Source organism: Chiroxiphia lanceolata, chromosome 25, assembly GCF_009829145.1.
Source record: "Chiroxiphia lanceolata isolate bChiLan1 chromosome 25, bChiLan1.pri, whole genome shotgun sequence".
NCBI classification, from domain to species: Eukaryota; Metazoa; Chordata; class Aves; order Passeriformes; family Pipridae; genus Chiroxiphia; species Chiroxiphia lanceolata.
Genome location: NC_045661.1, coordinates 5,261,251 through 5,274,862, shown reverse-complemented (window position 1 = coordinate 5,274,862; position 13,612 = coordinate 5,261,251). Strand labels below are relative to the sequence as shown.

Here is a 13,612-nt window from a genome sequence, read left to right as displayed (position 1 = left end):
TTTGGCTGCTGCTTCTTTCAGAGTTTGGCTGCCTTTGATAAAAATAGAAGTTTTCTTGTCTAGCTGAATATGAGAAGAAATATTTCCCTTAGGGGAAGAGAGGTTTCTGCACCCTAAAACTTCCCAGGCTCTTCTGAAAAACCTGAAACAATATTTTCCCTCTGACTTCTACAGTTCTTCAACTACTGTACTGGCTTATAATCAGCATTGGCCACAAATACTCATTTTAGGAACCCTGGAGAAATTTCTGTCTTCACCAGCCCTTACCATCCTAACTGTCTTCCAGGAGCTAACACCCACGAGGTATCTGAGAGCCCATTTTGGCCCCCACAAGCAAGAAAACGTTGCAAACTGTTGTCAACACAATGTAATCACAATTTGAATTAAAGGATATATGTGGAGACTGTAATCATCTCCATATACACAGGAGCTGAGAGATGGTAGGTGATGCAGGTCCAGCAGCTTGGCTGGGATGGTGCAGTCAACACTGGTATTTTTTTGCCCCAAAGCTTGTCCAGCTTTGGTCAGCAGGCAGGTGAGTGCTAAGGATTAACACGAGGTGGGTGGGTCTCCCTGAGGAACATGCATTCCTCAAGGATCAGTGACTCGGAATGTTGGCTGACCTGGAGGTGAGGAATGCTCAGGCCAAGGAGAAGCTGAAGGCAGCTCGTTTCTTCTAGAGGACACTCCTTCAGAGCAATCAGATGTGGAGGAGAGTTGGGTGAGTCTGGAGATCTCCCCCACAGCACTGTCCCCTGCAGCCTACAGGCAGCTGTGCAGGATGGGGCCGGGGATACTCCTCACACAAGTGCTCCATCAGAGCTGGACACAGGCAAAGCACTGCTCCAAGGGGACAACCCTTGGAGACCAGATGCTCCAGGGCTTCTGCTCAGCGTCAGCAGAGACAGGACTTGACTGCCACAGCCCTCCAGACAGCCACGGTCTCTGCAGCTCTGCTCAGTCCTCTCCCTGTGGGAACTGGGAGCAGGACACTGCTCTCCCCAAGTGCTGGGTGGCCCCCTCGGATGGGCAAAGAAAGTGCTAGAGGGGGAGCAGAGGGAAAATGAGCTTTCGCACAAAGTGTCGTGTGTAAACAGAATTCATCTCCAGGGCAATGGAATCCTGTTGTCTTTCCAACCGGCAAATTAAGGGTCAGATTCTCCTCGGCAGCTACACTGTGCTCGGGATGGGCAGCAGGATTGCTTTAACCACCCTGGCTGCAGAGGAAGGTTGCCCCGATGGAGGCTGTGATGTTGCTGCGTGGTCTGCCACTTTTGTAGCTCAAACAAGGTTTTCTTCCATCAGTGAGTTCTCTGCTTCCTCCTGCAGCTCGCCTGCCTTTGTGCTGCCTGGGTGCCATGGCTCTGCGACCACCAGAAACGACTGGGGAGGAAGCCAAGCTGGCACAGTGATGGGGGACCCATGGGTCACCAGAGGAGACCATCCATCAGCCTCCTACCCCTGGCACAGTTCAACCTCTCCCCAGCTGAGCCCTTCTGGGTGGCCCCAGGATCTGCCAGTCTGAAAGGAAGAGACAATGCCTGTCATGGTCCTGCCCTGAGGAGCGTGTCTGGGGACCAAGGGCTTGCCTGCTGCTGCCACTCGCGCCTGATAGTTGCTGTTGGCACCGTGCTGGGCACAGAGGGGCCTTGTCTCATTGAGTGGCACTTGAATGCTGGGAAGCAGCACCTCCTTTTGCCATGAACCAGACCCCCTAGTTCTCTCTGGCAAGGAGCGAGGGCCTGACTCTGACCCCAAGCCTGCATGTTTCTGCACAATTGAAGGCATCAGCCACCTCTTCCAGTCTTTCAGAGCCTCGATTTATTTGCTTGCTTGTTTGTGTTTCCTCCTGGGCCAATGCAGGCACATGAGGCCCTGGCCATTCATGCAGCTGTCACAGCACAGGGTATGTGTGGCCAGGCTGTCAGATTTAACTCTCCTCGAGTTCAGGGTGAGCTGCCTGCCTCTAATCATCGCATCATGGAACAGTTTAATTTGGAAGGCACCTTAAAGCTCATCTTTTTCCACATTCCAACCATGGGGGACACCTCCCACTGGACCAGGTTGCTCCAAGCCCCATCCAACCTGGCCTTGAACATTTCCAGGGATGGGGCCGCAGCCTTTCTGGACAACCTGTGCCAGGGCCTCACCACCCTCTGAGTAAAGAATATCTTCCAATCTCAATCTACCTTCCTGAAGATGTGTCTTGGAGGAGAGTTCATTCCTGCTTCCCATCCTCCCTGCAGTCTCCTGATGGATTGCTACCCAGCCATACCAAGCATATGGTGCAAGATGAAGTCAGCTGGCTACAGGTGATGCCAGGGGACATGAGACCATCTCAAACAGGGATACCCCACAGATCCCTGAGGACTTTACTGGCCCCTCGCTCAAGCCAGCTCCTTGTTTTGGCGGCCAGGTGTTGAGGAGGCTTTGGGACCACGTGCATGTGGTGAGGAAGGGGACACATTCCCTGAGCAGAGCATGTATTCAAGCTTTTGGGATTGCACCTGGACTAGACTGGTGCCCAGGGCCTCAGAGCCCCCTCCCAGCCACTCTACCCACATGCACAGATCCCTCTGCAGCAGCAGCACAGCCAGACCAGCTTGCACAGCTGCAGGGAGAAAGTCCAGTCTCTCACTCCCCAGTGAGCCCTGTGCCCTGGGCATCTGCTCGTGCTGGTGCCTGGAGCCTGCCCTGCTGTTGCCCTCAGTGCATGGTGACCAGTGATGCACAGTGGGGCTGACCCCCTTTCCTGCAGGCTGTGCTGGGGGGGATGAACACACACCAGCTCTTTAGGATAGAGAATAAAACAGGTGACTCACAGGGTTTCCAAGCTGTGCAGCCCATCAAAGCCGTTGGCTCCCAGGCTTTGGATCCGGTTGTTGTGCAGGTGCCTGTGGACAAAACAGAGATGGTCAGTGGAGGTGCAAGCTGACCTTTTTCTATGGCCTGAGCTGTGGTCCAGGACATCCTTCAAGCTGAGCACAGCCTGGGCTGGGATGTTGAGAGGGCTTATAAGGTTCCCTCTCTTGCCACATGAGACACGTGCAGAGTGCAATAGTACCTGCAGAGCAGCTGCAGAGCTCCCAATTCTCTCAGGAATTCCAGACTAATGTAGGAGTTTCCCTGAGATCTCCATCTTCACAACTGCCAGGTGACTGTGGATGAACACGCTTAAGAAAGAAGTCTCAAGAAACACCCTAGAGCTCTTACCCTGGGCCCAGCCCACCGTGCAGCTTCAACAGCTGTTCATGGGCACTGGGTGCTATCTAAGTACACAATCATATTTGGACTCCTTGGAGCCTTAGCAGCAGCAAGAAGGCTTTGAGTTCAAAATCATCCTGTTAGTCACAGTCTATTATCTTTACCTGTAAAATAATTGAAAATGCTGCCAGTTCCTGGACCAGCTCCAGTTTGATTGCGATGAGAGTTGTCTTCAGTTTAATGCTTCAGAGTGGCCTGGCTGAAGTGCTGGGGCCATGCCACAGGCTGATGCACTACAGGAACAATTATTTCCCTATTTTCCTTCATCCTGGTGCTACATGCCATGAATATCTAGTGCTTAAAGGTTCTGGAGCTCCCAGCCTTAACACTGGCACTTGGAGAGCCAAATGCTGGGGGTGCCCTGTGAAGCCACCTGGGGTAATTTTACCTTGGAAGCTCTGTAGGTGATAAGTGCCTGGAGTCCTGGATTCTCTGTTTCCATGGGCCCCTCACTCCCATGTCTCAGTCTTTTGGCAAACCCAAGGCCTTAATCCCTGGATCCTTCCTCTCTGTTTGCAGAGACTCTGTGTGTGTGTGTACATCCGAGTGCTTTTGCCATCTTCCTTTACAGCTGGTGTGAGCTGTGTGGCTAATTGTGCATCTCCCTCTGAAATCCCACGCAGGGGCACCTCCAAGTTCATGGAGAGAGCTCTTGTGAGCAGTCTGAGGAAAGTCTGCTGAAAAGCAGAAGAAGACAACCCACTGCTGCCCAGCCTGCACTTCTACCAGCCTTCACTCAACCCCCTTAGCGCTGTCCATGCTTGCAGTGGTGTGGTCTGTGTGGATAAATGCCCACCGAGGAGGTAAGGTCCTCTGCAAAGGCCACTCCCTTTCCTCTCTCTCAGGGCAGAGACACCACTCGCCTTCGGGGTCCTTTTCTCCCTCCTCAATGCCAGGGATGCACCAGCCTTTGTCCAATGCTGCTGCCTCCTTCCAAGAGCCTGGGGGAGGCTCCACGCTGGCAGGTGGATCAATGACTTCTTGTTGCTTGATCTAAATCTGCCTCAGCTTGAAAAAATCTCTCACTCCACCTGGATTCAAGTGTGAGTTGTTTGGCTGAGCACAGGCAGCTCCCACTGCCAAATATTCTAGGGTAAAACAGGAGGCAGCTGGGAGTGGAGGAACAGTCAGGCTCTAGGGCAGTTTGGTAGGGGCTTGCAAAACAGAAACCAGCCCGAGACGGATGTTTGTCGTTGGGATGAGAACATACAAACATTTCAGAGGAAGGGGAAGGGAGGGGAAAGATGTATGATAAAATATGTTTGCTCCTTTAAGCAAACGAGAAAAAAAGAAAAGGATGTTGCCTGCAAGAAAACTTGGATTGTGACTTTTAGAGGAGAAAAGAAGCTTGAGATCAAAATGAGAATTTTACAGGAGAAACTTCTCTTTGTCATAAGAAGAGAAGTTTGAATCTAGATGGTCTTGTCTATCAAAGGTTACAGCTTCAGATCACACTGCCCTTTCTTCACTTGGTGGTGCCAACCATTTTGGGTCCCTTTGAGCACTGGATACTGCATTTGGCAAAGAGAGGGGTTGGGTCTGCAGTTGCTCTGGAATCACATCAAGAGGTACCACAAGAACCCTGTGCCCCATATCCCTGTCTGTTGCAAGGGGAGAAGGGAATGCTGGATGCCAGGGAAATCCCTGGAGCTCTGTTGGGACAGTGTGACAGGACACCTTGTCCAAGCTCGGACGTGCTGAGCAGCTGACTGCTATCACTGCAGTCAGGCAAGGAGACAGCATAGCAAAGCAATCACCTGCTGTGTTTATATTTGGCTCTAAAGTGCTCTGTTTGGAGGCAGAGTAATTAAAATCATCCGAAGGAAGTTCTTTGTTGGTGAGAAAATTATGAGCAACCAAAAAAGGGAGTTATAAAAAATGTGCTGTCCAAGCTGAACTCTAGAGTTACCCAACCACATGGCAATAATAGAAACAAGAGAGATGGAAAGGTAAACACTTGAAAAGACGTTCCTGTCTTCCATCCTGCCTTTCTTTTCCTCTCCTGGTAAACAAATTTTAACAAGTGGAATTGCAACATCTCCAGTGCCTGTCAATTTGAGCTCAGCCCACACGACGTTATATTCTGCCCCGTAAATTACAGCTGGTTTGATAACAACTGGAGGTCCTTGGTTCTGGGCTGTAAACAACCCTCAGGATTCAAAAATTTGGGAAATGTTTAAGCCCTTGCTATCAGAGCTAGAACTCATCGTTCTCCTTGGCAAGGATCTGTGTCTCTTCCTGTGCGGTCAGTACTGTGGAGGCAGGATGGGTTTGGGCAATCATCCATGGAAGAGGCTTTGCCCAGGGAGGAGGACAGTCATTGCTGTTTTGTGGTTGTGCTGCTATGTTCTCAGCTATGCACTTCCATTGGAACACATGCCCTCTGCAATAGCAGTTGTCACACTGCACCTCTGGCAGGGTGGGACACTGGCCCAGGCACTCCTGCAGCAGCACGAGTGACGTGGGACAAGTGAGCTCCTCTGCTGTGCCAGGTGAACCCACGTTGTGTCTCGCTGAAACCAACATAAATGATTTGTCAGAATCCTGCAGACAGGCTGGGGAGAGATGCTGCAGCTTGGCTGGTGCCTCAGGTGATGAGAATTTAGGAACAAAGCAGAGAAAATCCAACCCTACGAGATTAATTTCTGACCCACAATAAGGAGTGCGCAACAGATTCTAGAAGGAAGATTTTCTGTCCTTGCCAATAATTACGTATCAGAAACTGAGCATAAATGTGATTTTTTCCCCCTCATTCATGCAGCACCTCTAGTGGAATTTGTTTCATTTTAATTTCATTTCCTTTTCCATTTATTTTTCCAGTGGATTAAAGGATCCTGGAGAGCAGTCTCGTACTTAACTGAGAGACAGTCCAACACAGGCATTAGCTCCAACTCTGGCAATGCAATCTCCAAGGGGACTGGGCATTTGTCTTAGACACAAGAAAAGCAGGTTGAGCTAATGCCTAGATGCTGCTTTTATGAAGGTGCTTGACTGGATGAGCAAGGAAAGGGAAATCGTGTCAACATCTGCACTGTACACTGTGAAACCAGCTCTGGCAGGCCCAAAGTATTGCTGGTATCCATGTTGTTAACTGGACGTTGATAACTGGAAATGGGTGTAGAGAAGAGCAATAAAAATGATCCAAGGGCTGGAAAAAACTAGGGTGGAGACTTAGAGAACTCAATCTGTTCAGCTTATTAAAAATAAGATCAAGGGGATGAGTGCAGTGTAATGTATAGGATTCTTCCTGCTTACAAACTGGGTACTAAAATGGTTCTGTGATTTAGTGGAGAAAAGAATAATAAGAACAAATGTCTGAAGTCAAAGCCAAAGAAAATTCAAATGGGAAATACGAGCTTTTTTTTTTTTCAACACTAAGGATGAATAACCACTGGAACAGACTACAAAGAGAAATGGTGGATTCGCCATTGCATTCATTTTTAATGACTTCATTTTTTTCTTCTCAAAAAGGACAAATGCAAACACTTTCCATCAGTTATTTGCATTAGATGATTTGAACCAAGCTCAAATCTGACACGATATGAATTATTCCACTGCACCAGCCATTGCCATGACGAACTTCCATCTCTATTGTGGCAAAATTCTCCTTTTCCTCAACTTGGACATGGATAAGTAGAGGAACTTAACTCACAAATGGTGCAAATTCCATGGATTGTTTCCGGCAGTGAAGAACCAGCATGAGACTTGTCTGGTGAAGAATAAAGCTCCATCAGAAGTGACATTCTCAGAGTGCATTAGAACATGATTTGCTTCTTCCTCAAGTGCTGGAGAGGGAAATTCACTTTTGCCAAGGCAGCGAGCCTGGTCCTCTGAGAGGAAAGGCACTTCTGCAAATTAAAAGGCTCACGAATGGGACCCAGATGTTCCAGGCAATATTGTTCTTCATGATAATGAATTGCACATGCCTGGCATTCCCCGCCAACACTGAGGTTCCCAAGAACTTCTCAGAGAGGGACTCATAACTCCCTTGCACAGGTGAGGACAGTGATCCACAGGGTCAATCCTGATGCTCCAGTCCTGGGGTTTGTGGTGTTGGGAAGCTCCGAGTCCCACATCTGTCAGCAGAAGTGACTGGTGCTCAACATCCCTGGAAAGCTCTTTGATGTTTGCTCCCAGGCAAGGAGGAAACTGAAAAGCAGTGGTCCCTTTTGAAAGTTTTGGCCACAGTTACACCAGAATGAGGACTAAAATAGGAAGGGGAAACCAGGAGTCTTGGAAACTGGTTTTCTCTTCCAGTCACTAAACCATGCTGTTAGAGAGAGAGCTGCATCATGTCCTTACATGACAAAAACTGTAAGAAAGAGGAGTTCTACTGAAGATCCTTCGTTTACTACATTCACACATTCAGCTGGAAGGTGCTGCTGGGTGGCCTAGGAAGGAAGCACTTGCATGTGAGTGGCTTTTACTTGAAAATAAAACATCAGCTGGAATTCAGTCAAGTGCTGTAGTGGGGAGAACCAGTCTTATATGAGCTTACACACTAACAGGCTTTTACATCTCTCCATGAAGGAGGTCTTGGTGTTTAGTAGCTGTCAAAAGAGCAAATCAAATGACAGGGATGACAGGAAAAGGGAAAATAGGCACAGAATGGCATTGTGCCACTGTATAAAGTAGAATTAATTTTTGTCTTTGATACAGGGTGCAGACCTGGTCTCTCCATCTGAAGGTGTGAAGGAACAAGCAAGTGTCATATGTTAACTTATGGTCTAATTTTACACAGACAGACAGTGACAAGACAAGGGGGAAAGGTTTTAAACTGAAAGAGGGTAGATTTAGATTAGATATTAGAAGAAATTCTTCCCTGTGAGGGTGATGAGGTCCTGGTACAGGTTGTCCAGAGAAGCTGTGGCTGCCCCATCCCTGGAAGTGTCCAAGGCCAGGTTGGACAGGGCTTGGAACAACCTGGGTTAGTGGAAGGTGTCCCTGCCCATGGCATGGGGTGGAATGAGATGAGCTTTAACCCAAATCATTCTGGGCTTCCATGTTTCAAATCAGGTAGCTGGATGGGAACTGGAAAGGGGGAACTGAGATGAGGGAAGGGTACAACAGACAGTAACAAATACAGCGATGGCACAGAGGAGGTGGATGGCAGAGTACAAGAATTAGAGGGCTTGAAGCAAAAGTAACTGGTTGTGACATGAAAACAACTTTTCCCACACTCCTTGTTTTTGAAAGACTTGTGAGCAGGTAGACTAGGGTCAGGGCCAGATTAGAGGAGAGGAGCATCTCTTTTGCATTATGGGACCAAGTTGACCCTCTGCATGTGAGGGTCCTTTTGACAGTGGATGTTCAACAGAAATGTTTGAGTCAGGCTGGTTTCCAGGAGATAAGGCTCCCTGTGGACCCAAACAGGGAAGAATCTGGGTTTTGACCTCATTTGTGTTACCTTAAGGGATTCTCTGCTATGTGATGAAAGCAAAACTACTCTAAGGCTTTCTCTATCCAGGTCCCTCATTACAGGGCAAACCTCTCTACTGCTTGGCCTGTTTTGGAGGGGTCACTCAGAGCATCTTTGCTGAGAGCTCCTTTGATGACATCGGGAAAGGAGGGAACTGCAGCCCACTGCAGAGGTGTGGCAGCAAGGACACATCTGCAGCGTGGGGGATTTCTTGGCAATGAATCCTAAATTCATCCATGTAAAATTTTACTTGCAGACCCCTCTGGGCAGCAGGACTGAAAGAGGTGCTGTGATTCCTGGCTCGAGACTTGACTTTCTGCTGAATTCAGCTGACAGAGGAGAGGAGGGACAATAATGAGAACTGCTGTCATGCACTTTATCGGCCTGTCAGCGCAGCAGCATGGGGGTTTCAGATGCTGACTGCTAAATGAAAAATCTTTTATGCTCAAGGAAGAAGATGCTTTTTGTAAAACAACCTTTGCTTCATACAAACTATTAGCTGAAAAGTATTCATGACTATTTCTGCTTGCAGATACTAAGGTACATTTGATCCTGAATAGACGAGACTGGGAGGTAACATGTTCAGTGTCCTATTCCCATGAGCTACCCTGATCAAATACCCACCTCCCTTCTGCCATCCCAGCACAGTGCCAGCATCCCAGCACACAGAGCACGTGTTGTTAAAACTGGGAAAGGATGGTGCCAATTACTGAGACTCATGGATTTCATGATGAGTGATTTACAGGAGGCTCTGCTCACTGAAGTGCCTGCAACCCAGCAATAGATGGGAATAAGATCAGGGAATTCCTCAGCAAAGGTGTAGTTTATTAGCAGAGACTGAAGCCTTAAAGTATTCCAGATTGAGGCTGGGATACTCTGATGCTGGTGCCTTGTGGCAGTGCAGGATGGTCACCCACATCTCTCCCAAAGGCCCAAGGTGTGTGGAGGAGGAACAGCAGCACATCTCTGCACCTGGGAGGCTCCTACCCTCAGCCATGGTCAGCTGTGTCTGTGAGTATTGATCAGGCTGAACAGAAGAGATTCTTCTGTGCTCATCCACATCTGCCCTCGGCTCTCCTCCCCCAGGGGCTCCTTTTAATACCTCTGTGGCTGGAAGTTCCCGGTGTTTATGGCAGCAGCCAGCTTTTCTCCATCTACCTGCAAATCCAGACATTTCCAGAGGAATGCATGTATGTATCATCTGCATCCCAGTAGGGAAAGTCTCCTCTCCAGCTTGGCTGGCTTTTGGGGACATTTGTTTGTCAGCTTTGTGGGTGAGTCTGGAGCGAGGACACATCCCTGGTAGGGGTCAGGAGGAACGCTGGGTGACTTTCCACTGGTGGTGTGCTGACAAGGGTTTGCATGGAAGCATAGGAGAGATTTATGGGGCCAGTTCTGCCAAACACTTGTGATCCCACAAAAATGTAGCATCGTGTCCCACAGAGCCTGGCAGGATCACACATGTGTTCCCTTCCAATTGTATGTGGTGGGACACTATTCTCTCCCTTGTGACCTAATGGTCAATGACTTTTATTTCTCAAGCTTGCCTGTTTAATTAAGGAGTTGCTTCTCGCCCAGAGTATGGGATAAACCCAAATGAAAGCAGCATGCTTTGGAGGCTGAAATAAAACCCCAAATGTCAGCTCACCCACTGGGCGAGTTATTAAAGCTGACTGAAGTGGTTGCATTATGGTGGCCATGGGTTGCCTTGCAGAACGAGCACTATTGTGGGTGAAAACTACTTTTTTGACTTTTCTCAAGTTGCTTTTCACATTTCTCCTAAATAAGCCTTTATGCTTTGTCTAAACAGCTGAAGTTGATGTTTAATAAAACCCTGAACTGTGCTTTGTCCAAACACTTTCTATGCTGGATGGCTTCAGTAAACACTTTAAATTTTGAAAGGAAAATAATTGCTAAACTTTCACTGAGGCTGAGGTTACTTAACACCCTGGTATCAGTACAAATTACCAAACTGGAGGTGGCATTTCATGTGGATGGAGGAGCTCTAAAGCAGTTGACAATCACACCTGAAGTTGCTAATCAACACCAAAGAATTAATGAGTAGCTGTTTGCATATGTAAATTTCCTTTAAAAAGCAAGATAATCTACAAGCCTCTGTTGATAGAAAGGATGTCTCTCCTGAGCAGCTGCCAGAGGTATCAGTTCTTATTCTGATTGTGGGTTGTGAGTGGTTTAGTATCTCTCTGCCCGTGGAGTGAATGTTTCCCTCCTGGACCAGGTATCCTGGAGCAGCACTGCTCTCCACATCACCCCAAACACTGTCAGTAAAGTGCTCATAGTGCAAACTGGACAGCAACCACTGCAAAAACATCTGACCTGCAGATGTAACACAGTCATGCAAATAAGAAGACATGGGCTTGGACAAGGTGCTGAGGTTAGACCTTTGGTTTAAAATCATATTTGGTGATTTGGTATGCTTTCCAAGAAATAAAAATATTGCTTTTTTGACCTGACTGCAAGTTCTTGCAGTTTAATTTTTGTTCATGTTGATAGAAATTCCCCTAGTTTTAACACAAGGATTGGAAGAAGGAAAAGAAATAAGAAGCTTTTGGTTGCTTGATTCTTCAAGGAAAAAAAAATCTGGTTTTTGTTTCCAGATACTAATTTTTTTTTTTTTTTTTGAATACAAAGCATTTCTTGAATTATATCGGGGAGCTTTTTAGCTCTTCAGCGACAAGTGGGGAAACTATGAAAAAAAAATTGAAAGAGGCAATTTTAGCATTTCTTATCAAATGAGGGGTATTCCCCGACCCTTTGAACAAAACTTCTGCCCCGGCAGCAAAGAGCTGCTTCTGGGGAGTGACCCCCAGGTCTTCCCACAGGAGGAGGACCCCGTGGGCCAGGCACGGGCAGCACCTTGTCCCAGCCGGAGGATGCTGTGGCTGCAGGGGAGTAAGAAGTGGAGAAGGCTTACAGCACCACGAGGCTGCTGAGGTTCTGGAAGGCGTAATCGGGGATGTGCCAGATCTGGTTGAGTGCCAGGGTCATGGCTTGGAGCGCTGGCAGGTGGTTCAGAGCTCGGACAGGGATCTCCGTCAGGGCGTTATCGTCCAGCCACAGGTGACGCAGAGAGAGCAGCCCCTCAAAGCTCTTCTCGGGCACCACGGAGATGAGATTTGCATCCAGGCGTCTGAGTGGGAAAGAAACAGGGTGGGGATCAGTGAGAGACCGATCTCTCATTGCTCTCCCTGCCCGCAGTGTTATGCAAAGAGAGTGACGCCTCGGGATGGGTTGATGGCCAGGGAGATTGGATTAGGCTGTAAATAGTGATTAACAAAAGAAGGCATCGGTGCGAGGCTCCTGCCTATGCTTGGAGATGTCTGACGGCCGCCAAGGATCATCCTTTATTGATGGTCCTTTGGTGCTGCCAATGGATGGCAGCTTCTGAAACACAGTGGTTGGGCTGAGTCCTTCCATGTGGGCCCCCCAGACGGGCACTGGCCAGCTGTGGCTTGCAGCCACCCCACTTAAAACTGAGCATCAAAGCTGCATCCCCTGGGGCTGGGCTTGCCATGGATGTGCCTGAGCAGTCTGCGGAGGCACGGCCCAGTTTGGGGTACCCCACAGCCCTCTCCCGCCCACGGCCGTGCGGGACAGCCAAACCAAACCATGCTGCCAAAGCCCCAAGAGAAGGGTTTGTCTGCAAATGTGAAATACATGGCAGCCCTGCTTGGGGTCCAGCACCTGACCAGGACACCCAGAGGTACCTGCAAAGGCACTGTGGAGGAGTCAGACCCTATGTCACGGCGCAGGAATTAAACCCGTGTTCTTGTATTGCACAAGTTTGGGCCTTTCTGCCCCCTTCCTTTGCCAATGGCTTTTTTTAAAATCATGATGAAAACCTTAAGGCGGCTGAATTTGAGGTTTAATTTGGTGAGAAACTTTAATTTTGAAGACTTGTTTTTCCTTCAAAACAGAACGAGAAGCCAAAAAATATTAAGCTTATTACGAAAAAAAGTTTAAAAGTCAGGTTTGGAAATCATCTCTCTAAAGATCTCTTATTGCAACAATGGTGAGCAGGATACAATGTGTTATCTGTAGATTTTAAAACCAAAATATAAGAGGAAAACACTTCACATTTGGATGAAATACCAGGAAACAATTATACCAAGGAAAAAGCAAATTTTAATTTCCATCAGCCAACACAGCTTATTTTATTTTTCCAAGCTATCTAAAGGAAAGATCTCTGAATTCAAATTGCAAAGAGAAAGCACTTTGTTTCTTATCAAAGCATGAGAGAAGGAAGTTAACAGAGCTGTCGTGGCCCAGCCCTCAACTCAACAATCCTCCTGAAAGGAATGTGGTAAAGAAATTAGTATTCTTGACTGTGTTACTTACAGTACATAAAGTAATATTTTTGATTAAAGTTGAACACTGGAGCAAACCTCCAGACACTGTTACCCCCTGGCACTAGACCCTTATTCTAAGAGCACAAACATTTCCTAGGTCACAAAGCACTGCAATGAACTTCTGGTCTGCAGGAGGAGACCAAATGTCCCCTCTCAGGTGGGAGCAGGGAAGAGACCGGGTCAGACTGTGCTCCCTGCATGGGGTATGGGAGGTGTTTCCTGTGTGAAACTCTCAGATGATCCTGGGAAACAGACCTTTCCCTACACCACAGAAAGAAGCATTCCCTGCCCTGGTTGGACAAAGATGGAAATTTGAACCTGGTTGAGAAGGGCAGTCAAACCTTCCTGAGATCTTCCTTGGACAAGTGTCCTTTAAATGCAGTGTACAAGTTCTGATACAGCACCACCTCAGACTGAAATGATCATCTAGGATGGATTAAATAACTATTTTATTACTCCCATTTTGCCACATTAATGCATTAACCACCGAGGCTGGTGAGGTACTGTCTGTATTCTGTTTTCCCAGATTCCACTACTCTTGCATTGCCACAAAGTGACA

At 47.9% G+C, this 13,612-nt stretch overlaps 1 protein-coding gene across 1 annotated transcript in view; it reads right to left on the bottom strand.

Moving 5' to 3' along the window:
• LGR6 (leucine rich repeat containing G protein-coupled receptor 6) overlaps positions 1–13,612 on the bottom strand; it is a 135,254-nt gene that overhangs the window by 34,742 nt on the left and 86,900 nt on the right. The window contains 2 exon segments of the mRNA XM_032710880.1: positions 2,819–2,894; positions 11,619–11,834. Coding sequence (XP_032566771.1) covers positions 2,819–2,894; positions 11,619–11,834 — 292 coding nt within the window.